The sequence below is a fragment of the Lissotriton vulgaris genome, chromosome 1_2, assembly GCF_964263255.1.
Source record: "Lissotriton vulgaris chromosome 1_2, aLisVul1.2, whole genome shotgun sequence".
Lineage (NCBI taxonomy): Eukaryota > Metazoa > Chordata > Amphibia > Caudata > Salamandridae > Lissotriton > Lissotriton vulgaris.
Window position 1 is genome coordinate 192,428,499 of NC_141686.1, and position 20,767 is coordinate 192,449,265.

General features: G+C 44.0%; 1 protein-coding gene across 1 annotated transcript in view; it reads right to left on the minus strand.

Annotated features, from left to right (window-relative positions):
- LOC147734890 (alpha-N-acetylgalactosamine-specific lectin-like) overlaps window positions 1-20,767 on the minus strand; it is a 243,750-nt gene that overhangs the window by 66,400 nt on the left and 156,583 nt on the right. The window contains exon 6 of the mRNA XM_086952522.1: window positions 15,802-15,877. Within this exon, the coding sequence (XP_086808648.1) occupies window positions 15,802-15,877 (76 nt within the window). The remainder of the gene's footprint in view (window positions 1-15,801; window positions 15,878-20,767) is intronic.

The following is a 20,767-nucleotide window of genomic DNA, read 5'->3' on the forward strand; positions in this document are numbered from 1 at the left end:
GGCCCATGGACATATCAGTAGTACCCTTCATTTCCGCATAGGCTATAACAGAAAAGAACATAGAAAGATGGTTGAATAATGTAGAAAGACAAACATGGGACGATATTTTTCAAGGTGTGGTAAAAATAAGACCTTTTACCCTCAACTAACATGACTCAGTTTAAAATGTACCTCATTTAAATAACTAATATTATTAAGATTATTATATATTCTTACCTTTTTGCAAAATGTTTTAAATGCATCGTGTCCCAAAGGTCAATATGAACAATGGACTACGTTAAGTAAGTTATCTGAACACTGTGAGATCCTTATGTAAACATCTTCAGAAGCAACAAGTTAGAAGCTAGGGAACAGCAGCCAAAAGGAAATGTATTGCTCAACCTTCAGTCTGTTGCTTCCAATAAAAAGCCAAAACCCTGCATTGTACAATATGGCTGATAGGGATGAAATAAGCAGATAATGTTTATGAGATGCTGCCTGTATGTTTTTGAAGTGAATAACATTTCTGGCAAACTGGCTTTAGTGAAGAGAGAATCCTCATCTATTTGCATATTTAAACTGTGATTATGAACTAGTGAGAGTTATTATACTTTGAGAAATTGGCTTCACGATTGTGTAAAACTCTACCATGCTTTTATATGAAAAGTGAGCAAATTAGTCATCTCTTCAACTGTTATCTAAAGACAGAATGGGGTCTCGCCCCTCCCTACCTGCTTTGTCAGGTATAAAAAAAAGCTGCAAAGAAGGTGAGATGCTCCACTCAAGTGATAGAGGCATCTTCTGAATTAATTTTCTTATTCGTTTAAATCTTGCTATTTGAACCATCCACAAAGCATATTATAAAGTGGAACAAACCTCTCATCCAAAGAAACACAAAATTAGAGAGAAAAGATGAAATATGCAGACATGTGTTACATGCATTGTAATTAACCTTTGCGCAGGGTGGTCCATTTACTTGCAATGTTGAAATACTCACCATAGGCAGATGATTAGGGGCCAAACTAATAATAAGTCCATATGGGCCTGGGTTGGGCTATAACTCCTGGTAGGGCTTTTTAGGAATTTCTGCTGTGCGTACCTGACAAAGCGCTTAGAGACCCCTGGGTTATAACGCGCTATATAAATCAAATAAAATAAATAAATAAATAAATAAATAAATATGGACTGTTAAATATGTTGAGGCTACTCTCAAAGTTAGTTTAGCTTTTTTATTTTAATATTTCTTCAATTCTGCAAGAAATTTCATAGGTGGCTCTGGAGGTGGAACTTTAAGAAATGAAATTATAGAGGAACTTAAGTTGTTAGGATTGTAAATATATATAATTTTTTACTGCTGTTAACACACACCAAGGGCCTTATTTATCATAGTATTGCGTCACTTTTGCACTATGCAACTGGGTGCAAAAGCAATGCAACCTGTAAGAAGCAATTTATCAAGCCATGCGAGACCACCTTGCATGTCCCTGAGTAATTCGATAAATCCAGAGTGAGGCAATGCAGTACAAAACACTGCGATGCATTACTCTGACCCAGGGAGGTGTTCCATGGGTGGTGTGTGGGAGTTCCCACACACAATCCATGGATTTTGACGCAATCCCAGATTTACCGTAAGTGGTAGACCTGGGATGGTGCCAAAACTGCTACGCCTCAACAGGTGAGGCGTAATGAGGAGAAATATGGAGGTCTCTTGTAAAATCCTTTTGTAGCTGCTGCCTGAACTTACCTTGCCTCGCCAGAACCAGTCCTTGCTGCCACGCACCTCCCGCAACCAAGCTAGTGCAGACGCGGGTGCCGGGGACTACAATTCCCAGCATCCCACTGTCCGCGCCTGTAAGAGGCCGGAAGAGGCTGGGCTGGGCCACCCCTCCAACATCGACATCTAAACTCTACGTAAGCTTGTGTTACTGGACTTGGGTAGAAGGGGGTGCTTATGTCTGTTCAAGGGATTGTGTTTGATTACTAAATTGATCACTTCCATTCCTAATTGTTTAGAATCTATTCCTCCTGGGCATTAGTAAGGTCACGCGTAGAGGGAGGGCGGGGGCGGGAGTGGTAGGGACCTTCGATGCCTTTCTTACTCGGGCTGAATCCGTGTTAATACACGAGATACAGCTAACCGAACGGAGGCTTTCATTGGACTCTTTATGTTTATCAACAGGGCAATTCCCTGTACTAGAGCCAACTGCTACCCCAATCCCATGTACCCAACCACCATCAGTGACAGTAGGTAGCCCACAGCTAGGCTCTCCTAATTTACCCCTTGTGGATAGATTATCCTCTTCACCTTCAGCTACACCTACCAATATGCTTACTAGGCAGCAAAAATCAACACTTGCCCCACGGTACACAGTCAAAATATCGAGTTGTAAATATCGACCTACCATAATATCGAGTCTGAAATATCGAAGGTGCATAATATCGAAGGCAAGAATATCGTAGGACAGAATATCGACCCAAGGTAAGTAATATCGAAATACTTAATATCGATGTAAGTAATATCGAAGTAAGTAATATCGATAGCATATATATCGATGTTACTAATTTCGATGACACTAATATCGATATTTGTATTATTGTATACTTTTTTATTATGTATGTGTTATATGTTTAATTTAAAGATTTAAAATAATTACTATTATATGTGTATAAATTTTATATAATAATAAATAATTTTATAAGTAAATTTTATGTTTTTGTACCGGAGCGGGTTGTGGGTTTATAGGGGAATAGGGTGGGAAGTAATTTAATTATGGTAAATTGTTTAGTAATTAGTAGGATTTATTAATAAATTATAATTAATTGGTAATTATGTGAAAATAATAGGAAAATAATTTTAATTAATTTAATAATTGATATATATATGTTCTGTAGCGGGTTGTGGGTTTATAGGGGAATAGGGTGGGAAGTAATTTAATTATGGTAAGTTGATTAATAATTAGTAGGATTAATTAATTAATTATAATTAATTGCTAATTAATATTGATTAATTGGGAAAAAAATTAATTGATTAATTTATATATATTTTCTGTAGCGGGATGTGGGTTTATAGGGGAATGGGGTGGGGAGTAAGTTAATAATAATTAATTAATTAATATATGTTTTTATAAATTTATATTTAATTTATTGGGAAATAATTAATATTAATTAGTTAATTAATTATTATTATTTTGTACATATTTAACATTATTAATTAATTGGTAATTAAATAATATTAATTAGTTACATTAATTAGAGTAATTTATTGATATATAATTTTTAATTACTGTTAATTATTTAATTGGGAAAAAATAATATTAATTATTAAATTATAATAATTACAGCTAATGTGCTAATATATTTAATTTATTTGTTATTGTTCATTAATAATTAATTGCTAATTAAATAATATTAATTAATTTTGGGTAAAGGAGTATTTTTAGTGTTCAGGGTCAGTTTTCAGTTTATGGGTAAAGGGGTATTTTTAGGGTTCAGGGTCAGTTTTCAGTTTTTGGGTAAGGGGGTATTTTGTGGTTCAGGGTCAGTTTTCAGTTCTTGGGTAAAGGGGTATTTTTTGTGTTCAGGGTCAGTTTTCAGTTTTTGGGTAAAGGGGTATTTTTAGGGTTCAGGGTCAGTTTTCAGTTTTTGGGTAAAGGGGTATTTTTTGGGTTCAGGGTCAGTTTTCAGTTCTTGGGTAAAGGGGTATTTTTTGGGTTCAGGGTCAGTTTTCAGTTTTTGGGTAAAGGGGTATTTTTTGAGTTCAGGGTCAGTTTTCAGTTCTTGGGTAAAGGGGTATTTTTAGGGTTCAGGGTCAGTTTTCAGTTCTTGGCTAAAGGGGTATTTTTTGGGTTCAGGGTCAGTTTTCAGTTCTTGGGTAAAGGGGCATTTTTAGGGTTCAGGGTCAGTTTTCAGTTTTTGGGTAAGGGGGTATTTTTTGGGTTCAGGGTCAGTTTTCAGTTCTTGGGTAAAGGGGTATTTTTTGGGTTCAGGGTCAGTTTTCAGTTCTTGGGTAAAGGGGTATTTTTAGGGTTCAGGGTCAGTTTTCAGTTCTTTGGTAAAGGGGTATTTTTTAGGTTCAGGGTCAGTTTTCAGTTTTTGGGTAAAGGGGTATTTTTAGGGTTCAGGGTCAGTTTCAGTTCTTGGGTAAAGGGGTGTTTTTTGAGTTCAGGGTCAGTTTTCCCTACTGTTGTACTCTCTGGAGTAGGAATAGAAATGTTTACCCTTACGCTATCCAACGTTTTATTTAATTAATTGTTAAAATATCAAATATTTATTTTATTTTTTATATTACTTACATTTTATTTATGTTACTCTTTTATGTTTGTAAATGTGTTAGTAAATTAGAATATATTTGATTAATTTATAAATTCGTAAAATAATTATTAATACTTATTGTTCAGTGTATATATATTACATATTTACTGTATATATTTAATAATGTATTCTTAATATATGTATTATTTATTACTTTTAAATATTATTAGATACTTTTAATTATGTTTATTTTATTTATTAGTATTATAGACTTAATTTTACATTTATACATTAAAAAAAAAAAACGATATTTTTACCATCGATATTTTTTTTGTGATATTTTTGTACTTACCATGTTGTAGATAGGATGTCGATATTTTTGCCATCGATATTGTTGACTCGATATTCTTGTAGGTCGATATTTTTGTAGTCGAAATTCTGTCAGTGATTCTTGCCCCACGAGGAAATGCTCAAGTAAAGAAAAGGAATAGTGTGCAGTGCCTCCAAAACCAGCCTTCAGGCCTCAAAGCAGGCTAAAAACAAGAGCATGGAATTAAGAAGGGAAGGGATCCCAGCTCCAGCCGCCGAGGCTGACAACATCAAGGCGGGTGCAGCTAGTGTAGATCCTACCCCACGGGGCTCCAACAATTACCCTCCGTTGAGGCTCAATCTTTCTTAAAAGGATGGAAGCTAAGTTGCTAGCCCTGATTTATCCCCTTCTGTCCAGATTATCTGCAATAGACCAGAGATTAACCAAAAGAGAGCAGCATATAACTAAAGTTTCACCCCCTCACTCTGGGAGCAGCCAGCCCAAAGTTATAGGTGCCAGTAAGGCAGAAAACACATCTTGGTCACTACGACACGTCGTGATTTGACCCCTCCCTTCCATAGCAATCCCCCGAAACCCCCTGCATTACTTATACGACCGCTTAACGGTCCATTGACATGAAAGGAAGGGCCAAAGGGCCCAGTGGGGAGACTACAGGGTCAGGGTGGGGATATGTTGACGAATGTTTTTCTCCATCTTCCACCCAAGGCTACACCCTATACTATAGTACTGGCCAACATCCCGAGACTTCAATCCCGAGAAGAGGAACATTGGTCCTCACTTAAGAATTGGGTTGGTCAATCTGAAAAAGGCCTGGTCGGGGACTGTGTAGTCTTGAGCTTCGGGTCTCCGAGCATGGTCCGGTGGGATGTATGACATTACAACGCATGCTTTTACCACGCATGCCTTTACAACGCGGTTTTTACAACGCATGCCTTTACAACACATAGTGCTTTGGGGCGCTGGATAGTGAATAGTTTAATTTACTATTCCAACTCCAGTCTCCGTCGATAGTAGGGAAGGTGTTGGATAGTAAATTAAACCTATTTCCTATCCTAGAGCGCCCCCAGCGCAATGCGTTGTAATGGTTTGCGTTGTAAAAGTTGCGTCGTAAAGGCACTGCGTGGTAAAAGTTGCGTTGTAAAGGATGTTTACCGGTCCGGTGTATCTTAGAACGGACAGGTATGTAAAGAGGCTAATAATGTCCTTCCGCTGGGTCACTTCTACCAATTGAGCACAAACTTCAGAGGGGTAACACAGAGGATACCTGCGCATTCGCTAGGCCCCTATAATTGTGCAGTCCCGACCTCCAACAGATATGAGGCACTTAGTTCGCTGGAAGAAAGCTATTGACTGGGTTCCAAATTTGACCCCCCACTCCTGCGGATCCCGCCACCAGGGACACGGAAGACCATGTGTTTAAATTGAATATTTAGAGCCAAGGGGGTCCTTCTTCAGCAATAAACAATGTCTCAGAGGGTCTAAATACTCGGGAAGACAGATTTGGGGAAGATGATAGCTCTACTGAGACACACCCAAAAGAAGTGAGCCTATTGGCGGGTGTAACTGATCCCTGTGTAGTGTCCTGTGACAATTGGTTACACCCATGCATTAAATCCAGCACTAGGTTTTAAACATTTTCTATTGTTTCCTCGAATATTGCCGGGCTAAAGAATACATTACTATCACTAGACTGGCTATCCTTTATCAAAACCAATGAAGTTCTGGTATTTCAAGAAACATGGTCAGTGGAATCCGAGTTTAGACAATGCTACTTACATTTTTTTTTAACCCCTTCGATGCTCATGATGAGCTCAGCTCGTCATGAGGCACGGTTGAGCTGTGCAGATGATGAGCTGAGCTTGTCATGAACAATGGTAAATCTGCAAATGCAGCACCGGGGGGGAAAACCTCTAGCAGCCAAGGTGTTAAAGCTGCTAGTGCTGGTCAAAGGTGGAGACCGAAGGGGGAACTAACTATTTGGGTGAGACAGAATGATAGGTACAAAGTCCAGCAGCTGGACACCATTAGTAACAATATTTTATTAATCAAAATTAAAATTCCTGATGTTGAGGACCTCTTACTTTTAATGTCTATGCCAGAGGGATTCCTGGAGGGAAAGCCTCTGGCATTGTTTCCCTTCTTGATTCCTATCTCAATCAGTATAAAGGAGGGGGAAACATCCTAGTTGCTGGGGATTTCAAGTGTTCTTTTGAACCACTAGACACCAACAATGTAGACCTTGGCCTTGAGCAGGACCTTCAATGGGATATTCCACAACTAACATTAACCCCCATTAAAAAATGGACAGAAGCTGCTTTTCAGCTAAAAGTATTATGTCTGGAGCATGGGTTACGGGCTGTAAATGGATGGGCAAAATCTGATAAGCAGGGCTCTCCTACTTATAGCAACAGGTTGCGAAGTAGTCATATAGACGACATACTCAATAAGGAACATTGGTCCTTCGTCTGCTTCCCACTCTGCAACTCTGGGCAATAGCTTGCTTAATCTCCACAACGGCACCAACAGCGCTAGGATGCCTGGCTTCACCTTGGGGGTGCCCAGGAGTGGGCACTTCACAGAGAACGGCCAGGAAGGGTTCCACAGCGGTATTTGTACAGCGCCTTGAGACCCCTTCGGGGGTGATTCATGCGCTATATAAGCACTACATTTACTTTTTTTTTACATGGTTGTTGTGGAAAGGGTGGAATCTTTTCTTCATAATGAGTGGCTTGGGCTTGTTTAATTGCAGCCTTATATTTTCCAATGGCTATCCTATATTCCTGTTTCTTAGCTACAGAGAAATCTTTCCTCCATATCCTCTCTAGACATTTGCATTTTTGTTTTAGCGCCCGCAGGTCAGGAGAGGAGATTACTTTTTATTTAATATTCTTTATTGAATTATGTAAATTGTGCTTTTAATGTTTTTATGTCAATTTTATGGGCAGGTTGTGGGATTATAGGGGTAAAGGGTGATAAGTAATTTACTTGTAATTAACTAATAATTTGTTGTTAATTGTAATTTTATATTCATAAAGTATTTGATAATTAATTATGTTAATTTTGAAATTAATTTTGTAGGTGTGGGTTGTGGGGCTTAGAGAGGTAAAGGGTAGGTGGATGTAAATTAAGTTTAATTGTTTAATAATTCGAGGCCAATTCATAGGTGTAAGGCCTCCAGATGGTGGCCGAGGGAGCACCTATGTTGCACCCCTGTTGATCCATGCACCCGGTGGCAAGCAACATGAGGTGCCTGCCACAGAGTGCAGGGATGAAGTACACCTCAATTCTTAATGAGAGAATGCATTCCGATCACAATGCATGCCCCCATTGTAAAGAATAGGTGTGGTTGCATCCTAATTTCAGGTTTGGGACCTCCAACAGGAAGTTGGTCGGTTCAAGTTCCAGATCGATGTACGGATGGACGTAGGTCCGTCCGACATTGAAATCGGCCCTTAAGTTGTTAAATACTTTTCATTATTTAATTGACAATTAATGCATGTAATAGTGTCATTTAAAAAAAAAGTTTTTAGCTGTGGGTTGTGGGTTTTGTAGGTTTATGGGGTGGAAGTAAATACATTTTAAGTAATCAATAATAATTTTTTTTAATTAATAATAAATATTGATTTGATAATTATGTTAATTAAAATAATTATCTGTTAAATTGTATGAGTGTGTTGTGTGTGTTGTGGGGTATATTGTTCAAAATACATCAATTACTGAAAGTACATGAATTATAATTAAGTCATAATTATTATTTAATTAAAGTCTGTTGATACATATTTATATTAATAGTGTAAAAACGTTTTTCTAAAGTTACGTTTTAGGTGCAGGTTGTGAGTGTTTGGGGGTTATAAGGTGTGGAAAGTAACTAAATGTATTTAATAAATATTTGTGGGGTAACAAATAATTTCAAAATGAAAATATGTATTGGTATGAAAATTATTTATGTATTTTATTAATTATAATATTTGAAGGTATTTATGATATGTATTTAACATTGTAATATGTTTTTATTTAAAAAAATTATTAATAAATATATTTGTATTTTTAGCAACATATTTATATTTTTCTTAATTTACTTTGTTTTTAAAATAATATTACTTGTTCAAGATATTTTGCTTGATAGTTGTTGGATTTGATACTTGTTTGCCTACTGTTGTACTGCCTGAAATGGGAATAGTAAATGTTTCCCCTGACTGGCTGAAATGAGTATATTCATATTACCTATTCACAATCAAACACTTTCACTACTGTTGTAATTACTGGAGAGGGAGTGCTCAATAATAACCGGGCAGCAGCAATAAATGTAAGCAGACAAATTGACAGCTTTGACAATTTGTCTGTTTACATTTCCGCCTTTTGCTGGCTGCTGCTTCACAGCCTCAAGTGCGCATGAGTCAACAAATGCACAGGCTCAGTGCACGCAAGTCCCCAGGAATCTTGTCAAGGACTGGGGCCTTGCCAGCTTTGAGCTCCTGAATAACTTGCCATATCTTGGCGAGGGTGAATGACACTGTGACATTAGTCAGCTCTTGTGGTAGCCCGGGAGAGTCATCTGCTTGGATATTTAAATCAGAAGACATCATAACTCCGTCGGCCACATCCAGGTCGACATAATTAGTATTGTCTGTACTATAGAGGGATTGAAAATGGGTAACCCAGTGCTTAGGTAAGATTTTAGATTCAGGTCTAATCATAGTGGTTTTCTGTCACGACTAAGCACATGCCAAAATGTTGCCTGGTTCTTATTCCGAATAGCATATAGGACATCCCCCTATATTGAAGATGTCTTGGCATCTTTAAGGGGCCTTTTATATCTACCCCATCTGCCTGAATTTGGATTGAGGGCCACTTTTAGTACTTTCGAACTGAATGGTTTCTGCTTCTCTACACTCTTTATTAAACCAATAATGCTTGTGGGATAATGTCTCAATGTTGTTTTGGTAAAGCAGGTGTTCCTCAGTATCTCAAATCAATCATCATGGAATTTCAAAACATCAAGAATCTGGTCCCCTTTTGATCTAACCAGGTGGGGCCTCGGCACAAGAGCCAAAGTGTTATAGAAATACGAAAGTGGCAGAAGGCACCCGCCTATTCCCTCGAACAGTTAAGATAAAATTAACAGGTCAATCAGGGCGTACTGGCAAAAATTAAGCTTGTTATTCAGACAATGAGCAATCTTATTTCTCATTTCAGCGGTTGTCTCACCAGTCCTCAAAGGTAACACAGGAACAGTAGCCCACTTGTGGGACACCCCCGCGCCGCACGGCCACCAGCTGCTGCGTGTGCCCCCAGTGCCTGCCTCTGCCTCAGCGCCGGCCTCGCTGCCGCCTTGAGCGATCCCCGTTGGTTTTGACCCGTTTTTGCCCAACATTTGTGCTTGTTTCTTTGTGTGCCGTCAGATCGTCAGCTTATCTGTTTTCCCCCGTTTTGACCTGAATTTTGCCCGACATTTGTGCTTGTTTCTTTGTGTATTGTCAGCTTAACTGTTTTCCCCCGTTTTTGACCTGTATTTTTGCCTGTATTTTTCTGTGCCGTTTCCTCTTGGTGTGCTGACCCCCATTGTGCATTGTGCCTGTCTCCTTCCTGTTTGCCCGCCTACCTCGCCGCCCTCCGCTCTCCCTCCCCGCTCCCGCTTCCCGCCACCGCCATTAGCCCCGCCCCTTTCTCTTCTGTTCCCTCCCGCCTCCCAGCTGCTCCGCCCACCCGCGCACTTCGCCTTAAATGGCGACCGTGCGAACGCGCAGCGGTCACGCGCAGCGGGCGCGCCGATTGTGCGCCGAAGGCGCGCCAAAGGTAAGCCCGTCTACGCCCGTCCGCGCCTGGACCGCGCCCAGTGCCAGGACCCCTGGCCCCCGAAGAGCCCGACCAACCCGCCTGACGTACTCCGCCGCCACCCTCACCGCACTCAACACCGGCCGACTCCCAGAATGCCACCAAGCCACACCACGACGCACCCACGGACCTTTCAGCTGCCGCGCCTGCAAGTTCTCCTGCATCCGGACCAGACTCGCACCAGCACCCGCCAAGTTGAACACCAGCAGCACCCACCTCAAGTGCATCCTGCTCAACACCTGCTCCGTCCACAGACACGCCATCGAACTCTGGAACCTTCTAGACGCCACAGCCCCTGACGTTGCCTTCCTCACGGAGACCTGGATGAACGCCTCTTCAGCTCCCGACATCGCCATCGCTATCCCAGAGGGCTACAAGATCGCCCGGAGGGACCGAAACGCCAACCAGATGGGAGGAGGCATCGCCATCATCCACAGGAACACCATCCGTCTCACGACCAGCACCGACAACACCCTGACCAGCGCCGAACACCTGCATTTCCAGATCCACACCAACCCGAACACCACCCTCAGAGGCACCCTGATCTACCGACCCCCCGGACCACGCACACAATTCAGCGAGGACATCGCCGACTTCGTCAGCCCGCATGCCCTCCCCTCCGCCGACTACATCCTCCTGGGAGACCTCAACTTCCATCTGGAGAACAACAACGACCACAACACCAGCACCCTGCTCGACAACCTCGCCAACCTGGGACTGAAGCAACTGGTGTCCACCCCCACCCACCTCGCCGGACACACACTCGACGCAGTCTTCTCCTCCAGCACAGACATCGACTTCAGCCACGCCACAGAGCTTCAATGGACGGACCACAGCTGCGTCCACTTCACCTTCAAGAGAACGACGACCCACCACCACCAACAACAGGCCGCCCGCAGAAGCTGGAACAAGATCACAGCAGACCAGCTCGCCACCTCCCTGAGCCAGCACCCTCCTGCCAGCTCAGCGGACCCCAGCCAGGCCGCCGACAACCTCACAAAGTGGATCAGCAACTGCGCGGACGTACTCGCCCCTCTGAGGACCCCGCCTAGCAGACCCGGCAGCAAGAAGGCTCCATGGTTCACCGACGAACTCAAGAGCTCCAAGAAGAACTGCCGAGCCCTCGAGAAAGTCTGGAGAAGGGAACCGACACCGGACAACAGGACCTCCTTCAAGCTGGCCACCCGGAAACACCACCAGCTGATCCGCGCCGCCAAGAAAACAGCATTCAAGGACAGGTTGGACAACAACGCACACAACTGCAAGGAACTCTTCAACATCGTGAAAGAGCTTTCCAACCCCAGCGCAGGAAACAACGACATCACCCCTTCGCAAGACCTCTGCAACTCCCTGGCTTCATACTTCCACAACAAGATCGCGGACATACATAACAGCTTCAACAACCAACCAACGCACACCATGACCGAACAACCACCCCCCACCACCACCCTCCACGCCTGGACCCCGATCAGCACCGAAGACACCATCCGCACGATGAACTCCATCCACTCCGGATCACCGACCGACCCCTGCCCTCACCACGTCTTCAACAAGGCCGACGCTGTCATCGCACCCCACCTGCAAGACATCATCAACACATCCTTCGACACCACCATCTTCCCTGAGAGCTGGAAACACGCCGAACTCAGCGCTCTACTCAAGAAACCAACAGCGGACCCCACCGACCTCAAGAACTACCGCCCCATCTCACTCCTCCCGTTTCCAGCCAAAGTCATCGAGAAGACCGTCAACAAGCAGATGGCCGCCTTCCTCGAGACGAACGGATCCCTCGACCCCTCACAGTCCGGCTTCCGAGCCAATCACAGCACCGAAACCGCCCTCATCGCCGCCACCGATGACATCCGAGCCCTGATGGACAATGGAGAAACAGCGGCCCTCATCCTCCTAGACCTCTCCGCGGCATTCGACACGGTCTGCCACCGCACCCTAGTACGGCGCCTCAGCAACATCGGAATCCAGGACAAGGCGCTGGAATGGATCATCTCCTTCCTCGACGGAAGAACACAGAGAGTCCGCCTACCACCGTACAAGTCAGAGGCCTCCGAAGTCATCTGTGGCGTCCCTCAAGGATCATCTCTGAGCCCCACCCTCTTCAACGTCTACATGAGCCCCCTCGCGGCCATCGTACGCAAACACAACCTCAGCATAATCTCCTACGCCGACGACACCCAGCTGATCCTCTCCCTGACCAACGACCCCACCGCCGCCAGAGCCAACCTGCACGAAGGGATGAAAGAGGTAGCCGAGTGGTTGACGACCAGCCGCCTGAAACTGAACTCGGACAAGACGGAGGTCCTCATCCTGGGCCCCTCACCCTCCGCCTGGGACGACTCCTGGTGGCCTCCCGCCCTGGGCACCGCACCCAAACCGACAGACCATGCACGCAACCTGGGCTTCATCCTGGACTCCTCCCTCTCCATGACCAGGCAAGTCAACAACGTCTCCTCGGCGTGCTTCAACATCCTGCGCATGCTACGGAAGATCTTCTGGTGGATCCCCACCGAGACCAGGAAGATCGTCACCCAGGCCCTCGTCACCAGCCGACTGGACTACGGCAACGCCCTCTACGCCGGGACCACCGCCAAGCTTCAGAAGAGACTCCAGCGGATCCAGAACGCCTCAGCCAGACTCATCCTCGACATCCCACGAACCAGTCACATCTCCGGACATCTGAGAGACCTTCACTGGCTCCCCGTCAACAAAAGAATCACCTTCCGCCTCCTCACCCACGCACACAAAGCCCTACACGACCAAGGCCCGAGCTACCTCAACAGCCGAGTCAACTTCTACGCTCCCAAACGCCACCTCCGTTCAGCCAACCACGCCCTCGCCGCCGTCCCCCGCATCCGAAGAGCGACTACAGGAGGAAGGTCCTTCTCCTACTTGGCTGCCAAGACCTGGAACTCCCTCCCGACCGACCTGCGCCTGACCCAAGACCACCTCTCCTTCAGGAAGAAGCTGAAGACCTGGCTGTTCGAGCAGTAGCGCTGCCCCCCCCCCCCCCAGCGCCTTGAGACCCTACGGGTATGTAGCGCGCTTTACAAGTGTCATTGATTGATTGATTGATAGCCTTAACGACCACATAGGGACATGAAGCAGGCGGGAGATGTAACTAAAACGTGGTCCAACAGGCACCGACCTCCAATTGCTGTTCACTGCCGAAGTGTAGCGTCCCTTCTCTTGCCATCCTTGGTGACCTAAAGTCGATCACTGGGACTAGGCCTTCTGATTGGGGAAGGACGGTCACCCAGACCAGAGGTAGAAAGAGTGCTAATGCTACTGGAAACTGCGTTAGTGGAATGGAGCGTAGCATTTTCAGACTTTCGCTGCTCCGAAGTGGCACCCACTCCTATCCCTTTGATGCAAAAATCTTTTGAGTCCACAAGGCGCCTCAAGTTTAGCCCAATAGAGGACAGTTGGGAGATAACCAGTTCCAGTTTACCTTTCAAAATAGCCTAAAATGTAATCTTCAGTGAGATACTTAAATCCCCCACATCATTCAGACCATGTTTGGATGGAATCCAAGCACTAAGTCATAGTCTGTCTGGCTTGGTTTCCCTGTAGCGTCAGCGGACCTCCTCCTATCTTTTAGCGCTGGGCTGGAGCTTGGAAATCCACCAGGCGCCTGTATTAGCAGGATTGTGTTTGAGGGGAGTTCGGAGGACAAGTAGGGCCTCACAGGGCTAGACTGGTCAGCTGACTCTGACAACTCGCTCCTAGTCCGTAGCTTAAGATTCTTTCTGCACAGTAGGGGACCATCCCCCGACAGAGAAAATAGAGACTACCACTACCGCCGAGGCCAGAAAATCATTGATAGTAGAGACTTATAAGCACCGGGGAAGGTAACAGTTTGGCTGGGGCAGCCTTTCTTATCCCCTTGAAACAAGCAATAACTTGTGGAGTAGCAAAATGTTCCCAAATGTTAGTTTAGTGGAACTAAAACTGCAAATTACCTGCCTTTGCCCGGAGCTCGGAAACAAACCAAGGGGTTGGCCCAGCCCAGCCTCTTCAAGTCGATAACTGGCAGAAGATGAGCCTGCCATTGGTCTGGGCGAGGCCCACGCTGCAGGAAGTAATCTGGGCTTTTGAAGCAGTACTGACTCCTTTTCCTGCCACACACTAGTGCCTTCTGGTGCGCCGGAATCTGCTGCAGATAGTCTCCTTAGTGCTGCATAGGCATTGCATGCCCTGCGGTTAATCGTCAATGCTTATCAAGTGCTGCAGGTTCTCAAACACAAGCACCTTCTGGTGGGCTTGTATCTGGATCAGAGAGACCCTTTAATGCTGCATACGTGCCCTCTAATTCAAAGACCTATATCTGACTCTTGGGACCTCTTCAACAGCCTAAGGTACTGCAGTCGGCATTATTAAAACTCTAACTGCAGCCTTTCAAAAAAGAGAGGACATGTGAATGCCACATTTGGAGGAGGATCTTTGTGCACTTTCTGTTTATTTACATTGCATGTCTTTGGTGGGTGCAGAATATGAAAACAGTAATTATTAGGGCTAAGTGTGCAACATGAAAAAAATATTCCAAAGCCCATATGTCTAGCTTGTATTTTCAGTTACAAGCCAAACCTACTGACCTTGCCAAGTCCTGTCAGTGCTTGTTTTTAAGTAAGACATATTGCCATTGCCAATGGGTGTTTTATTTAAAGTTATTTTTAAGCACTAATCCTTATTGCATCACTTTATGTCTTGGTTGCACTGCAAAGTGTATTTTTCCAAAAAGTTAATTGTTGTTGACATCTAATCAAAAAAATAAAGTAGGACAAACAAAAGGGGTAAAACTGAGACCTATGGCAAGACGAAAACTTGGAGTTTGGTGGATGGAATACTCTGTCACAAATATGACAGATATCCTGTCTTCAGTAATAGAAGTGCATTATATCCTAAGGCACTGTAATACGGCTCATAGGACATCCATTGTGCTTGTAATGGAGTATCTAAGCCACACAACTCTAAATAAGGCATTATCATTTGAAGATGAAGTATAGGAACATCTGCGGCAGGCTCACTCAAACTGTTGGTGGTTTAGAAATGGCTTCCTCCTACACCATCAGTTGATGGATCTGCACTATTTACATCACCACAAACTGATGTAACAAGCTTATCAGCGGTGCTCCTAATGATTACAGAATCTAAACCTCTGTGGCAAAGGGTATACTCTAACCTATTTAAACCTCACATGATATCAAATAATAATCCCTAAAGGAAACAGTAATCACAAAAGATTAATCGTGTAATTTAAACTGTGCCATAAAAACACGATAAATAAAGAGATTACTATTAAAATGTAAAATGTTTCAATGTAATGAAAATCCTAATCATTATAAGGTTGCGCATTTTTTTCCAGACAATTTTAGAAATTAGGAAAGCCTTACCGATTGCCCAGATAATATTTGCAGACAAAAGGAAATACATATAGAGTCAGACGGTAATCATTCCAGGTCACATGTCCTATTGAAAGGAAAAATGTATGTTATTGAAATTGTAACCAAAAGCATGAAAAGGTCTGCATGGATACTTGCATTCATTTACATAATTATTCTGAACATGCTATATATTTTTGTGTAAACAAATGTACTATTTTTTTTAATGGCTTCACCTTTGTTTTGTGCTGGTATAGAGATTGTTGTTGTTCAATGTAGACATGAACGAGAAGTTGTTACTTTCATGTCTGCTTTTGTATAATGCTTGTTGTGCGGATGGCTTATGATCAGCAGGTTTGGGTAGGCATCTTTTGAAACACGGGTTGTGTATATATGTTGGAGATGGGTAAGGGGAGTTTGGGGGCAGCCGAGCCCCGTGAGGTCTCCTCCCTGGCAGTCTGGAAGGGGGAGGGGTGGCCGACAACAGCCATTTTTGTAAGGTTTTTGGGCTATGTTGGGAATAGCCCAAACGTGGCCCAACTCATTTTGATAGCCCAAAGGCTATAAGGGGTTATCCCTCCATCTCCCAGCCACCATTTTATGTTTTGGTGACCTGGTGGCTAGGAGTGTAGCAGGGATTAGCTTTTTGTCCCTCCCGCCCCCCCCCCCCTTTATATAGGGGTTTATGGTAGGCGTGGTTCGGAGAGGTATGTTTTAGGGTCTGGCCATTTTGTTGGGGAGAGGTGCATAGGGTTCTGGTGAAATTTGTATATGCTGTAGCTTGAAACAGGTGCTGTGGGGTTGTTCAAAAGTTGGCCAGATTGGCACAAGTTTTTAGTTACATGTTGGAAGTTTTGTGGGCAGGGCCAGGGAAAGGTTAGGCAGGTAGGATAAGTTTAGAATAGAGGTTAGGTAGTTACAGTTGCAGAAGGACAGATAGGGTTGTAGGTTTTTATTAGATGGCAGGAGTTTGGAACTGCAATGCTGAGGGATGGGATTGTTATGGAATGTTATGTAATGTTATGTTATCGGCAGAGTGGGGGATTTTATGTGGGGATCATAGGGGTGGGGGTGGGGTAAATGGAGGATCAGTTATTTTATGTATAGTGAGGTTTTAGTTTGTAAGGCAACGGCCTAGGTCGGACATTGTGATATTCACGTGTTTTCAATAAAGCGTGCTTTTTGTCAAGAGGGCATTCCTCAGGAGTTAGCGACAGATAACGGACCTCAATTTTTGAGTAGACAAATGGAGAGTTATTTGAATATGTGTGGAGTTGTTCACAAAAGGAAAGCTGTGTTCCATCCTGAAGCAAATGGGCGGATTAAAAGATTTTACTGAGTGGTAAGGAAGCTGTTCAGTTGCCTGTTGAAGGGGGATTGGATGCATTGCAGTCCATGCTTTTAGCCTATAGTTCTTCTCCTAATCCCATTACGTTGCTGAGCCCGTTTGAGTTATTGAGAAGTCAAAACCTGGCACCAAGCTTGTCACGTGGTGGGGAAAGGACAACATTCTGACACAAGGCTATGTTGCTGAACTAGATTTCAAGGACATTCAAATCAAATTGTAAGCTTATAAGGACAAGATGAAAGAAGATGTGCAAACAAAAGGAAGAGTTGGAGGAATGCATGAGGTGCAAGTCGGTGACCTGGTACATCATAAGGAGGGTACTATTTTTATTTATTTATTTAAAAGGTTTTATATATCACGAACATGACCTCACAGGGTATCAGAGAGCTTCACAATTTAGCAATCACTGAAAGGTACGAAAATGTAAAAGTAAATCAGCAAAACAACATACAATCTTAACAGTCTCAGAACTGGCGAGTCTTTGAGAGCATTGGAAGCTATGGTTCTATGGCAAAACTTTCTTCATCAATATCGTTTTAACTTCCTTTTGAAAAAGGAAATAGAGGGATTCAGTCTATATCACGAACTTGACCAAGGGGGGTGTAAGGGGCTTGCTAACTGGTCTGACGTGGTGCGGATCATTGAGGTATTCTAGAACGCTGTGCGTGTGGATGGTGTTGGGGTATGGAATCGTAGCAGAGTGTCATTATTCAAGGGTAGGCTGTTACCAGCTGACAATCATACCACAAATGTATTTTTAGATGTTCACAGAGATGATCTCTCTAAAGTCCCTTACGCAGGTGAATCTTCGGCTAGCAATAGTAGGGTTCTGTTTAGTGATCGCACCACAAGTGTGAGAGAGCGTACATTTCCTACGAGGTTCAAAGGTTTTGATTTGATGTAAAGGAGAAAAAAAGGAAAGGGGTGTGTTGTATATGAGAGCGGAGTTTGTAATGTTGCTTGTGTGGGTGCTCACATGCGAGAGCTGCGCTTCTTCTGAGGTCGTGTAGGGATTGTTGCTGTTCAATGTAGACATGAGTGAGAGGTTGTTACGCTTGTTTCTGCTTTGGTGTAATGCTTGTGCTGGTGGCTTATGATCCGCGAATCGGGGGAGAGATCTTTTGAAACACGGGCTGTGTATATATGTCGGAGATGGGTAACAGTCAGGCATTTGGGACTTGCAAGTTGTACTGTCTACGTATGGAATTAACCATGTGTACTTTAACCTTACTGTGTGCTCCCGTTTTCACTTGACTGGATTTAGTAAGAGCTGGATCTTTGACCACCAAAACTACTCTGATTCACAAATTAGAGTTAATAAAACACATGACCTAAAGTATATTGCACCCTTGCCATGCAGTGTTGTCATCAATTATGTCATTACAGATGTTAATGTTATAAATGATGTGATATAACCTGTCATTAGTGATGTAATAAGTGAGATGATAAGCACTGCATGGTGAGTGTGTGAGGTATAGATACTATATCACCCAGGACACTGACTTGTTCCCTCCCTGTGACAGCACAGGCAGGGAGCCAAAATCCACCTCCTTGTGTGCACTCTCGCTGGCTCGGAATACAGGTTTACTCCCTCCTGGTGGGAGGCTAAAGAAAAACAAATATTGCCCACTCCCACCACACACGGGATGGGTGCAGGCATGGGAGCCGACTGGGCAGCGGAGACCTGTGCAGACCCATGGCCCCTAATTCTGTGGGTTGGGATGGAGCACCCACAGGAAATTTAATTAGTTTAGACTACAGGGGATGGGGTCACCTAGGCCTCTTAATGGCTTGGGGGGGGCACAGGTCATGCTATGATGAGGCTCATGGGTGCCCGGGGTCTTGTACTGCTCGGGAAAGGAGGTTGCATGCCCCTTCTCTTTAATATTATGATGCAGCCCCAAAGGATGGGGTTCCTGGGTTCTCATACCAGCTCATTGAGAGTGGCCAAACTAGATAGATAGATTTACATTTGGAAAGCCAAAGTCTTGAGTGAGTCATATTGCCCCCCTCCCTCAATAATTGTAATAAATTACATATTACACTTGTAAAATCACATTGAAGAGATCCTGTGACTAAAGTGAAGTTGTTTCCAAGGCTTAAGTTATTGCTACCTGCAATCTGTAGGCAGTAATTAGTGATCTTTTTGTGTCAGTTTGCTGAACTATGGAAAATAAGTCGAATTTGTTTTTTGCAGTGCAATAAAAACAACTGACTGCACATTTATTAGTGCAGGTTCCCCAAATACCATGTTGCAAATGCTGTATTGATTTATACCACCATCACTTAAATATATACACCTTGGTGGTTTAACTGCATAAAATGCACTGATATAAAACTAATATTTAGCAGATAACTGTGAAACATTTCACAGTTGCCTGTAAAATACATATTTCATCATTATAACAACAGCACTCTGCAGAGCTTTAACATTGTCATGGCTAGTAGGATTATGCGGCATGGGTGACCAAATTATATAGCAGGGATATCTACATTTTGGGATAAAAAATGCAAATTGAAATGTTGCTTCAGTTTGAATTCCCTTAAAAACTGAAGACAAGAGGTGTTTGGCAAAACAAGAACAGTTTGTTTAATTAAACATTAAGGGGGCCATTTGGATAGCTGGCGGATCACCACCACCCGTATGGTGGTGGAGATCCGCCCGCTTAAAACCACTGAACACTTAGGATTTCCTCCCACCACATTACCATGGTCGGGGGAACCCCGGTGGAGGGAAAGACTACGCCGGCTAACATGGAGGCGATGTCTGGGAGACACCACCATCCATATTAGCAAAAATGTGGGGTTCCGCCTTTCCGTTGCGGCATTGCCCCCATGGAAAGGCAGGTGGTGATTGCCATTTGGGACCCTTAGCGGGCCACCAGGGAATCTGGGGGTAGGGGGGCGCACATTGGGGGTACCTATGGTACCCCCTGCAGTTCCATGCACAACATGGCAGGCACCGCACGGTGCCTGCCATGTTGTGCATAGAAGTGCATGACATGCCTTCCTGGCATTGCAGCGGGCGGTGCTGAGAGCACCGCACGCCGAATGTCAGGAATGCAGGATGCGTCCGCCAGTGTGTCAGGCACATCCTAAGGTCAGCAACGGGACCCCTGTACCAAAGGCGGGTGGTCCCAATACACGATAGGATGGCGGGCGGCCATCCTAATGACCCTCTAAGTCCGGGAGAACTGTAACAGGCACGGGGTCTAAGGACTGTCTCAATTTACATTTGGTCTATGTCCTTCTTTTATACAAAATGTGAACAGTTGGAAAAGTTTCCGGTATGCCATATAAGGTGAGGAATGTTGGTTTCTGCTTTTGAAGTCATAAATTAATTATCTAATGTTTACCAGAGGTGGGTCTCTACCTCACATGGACACAATATGGCCTGGGGTGAAGGAGTCGAGATGTCCAGCATGGAAGCGATTGATCACTACATGTGCTAGGTCCTGATTAGCTATGTGCTTCTAACTCATGTTTCGTCTGACTTTTACAGTGTTTTTAGGAATGCGTGTACCCCTTCCAGCCATGTGTGCTTTATTGGGGCATTCACCCTTGGCGCTTTGTAATGTTACTGCGCCTATCTGTGGGATTGATCAAGAGTTTCCTGTCTGAGCGTTACCT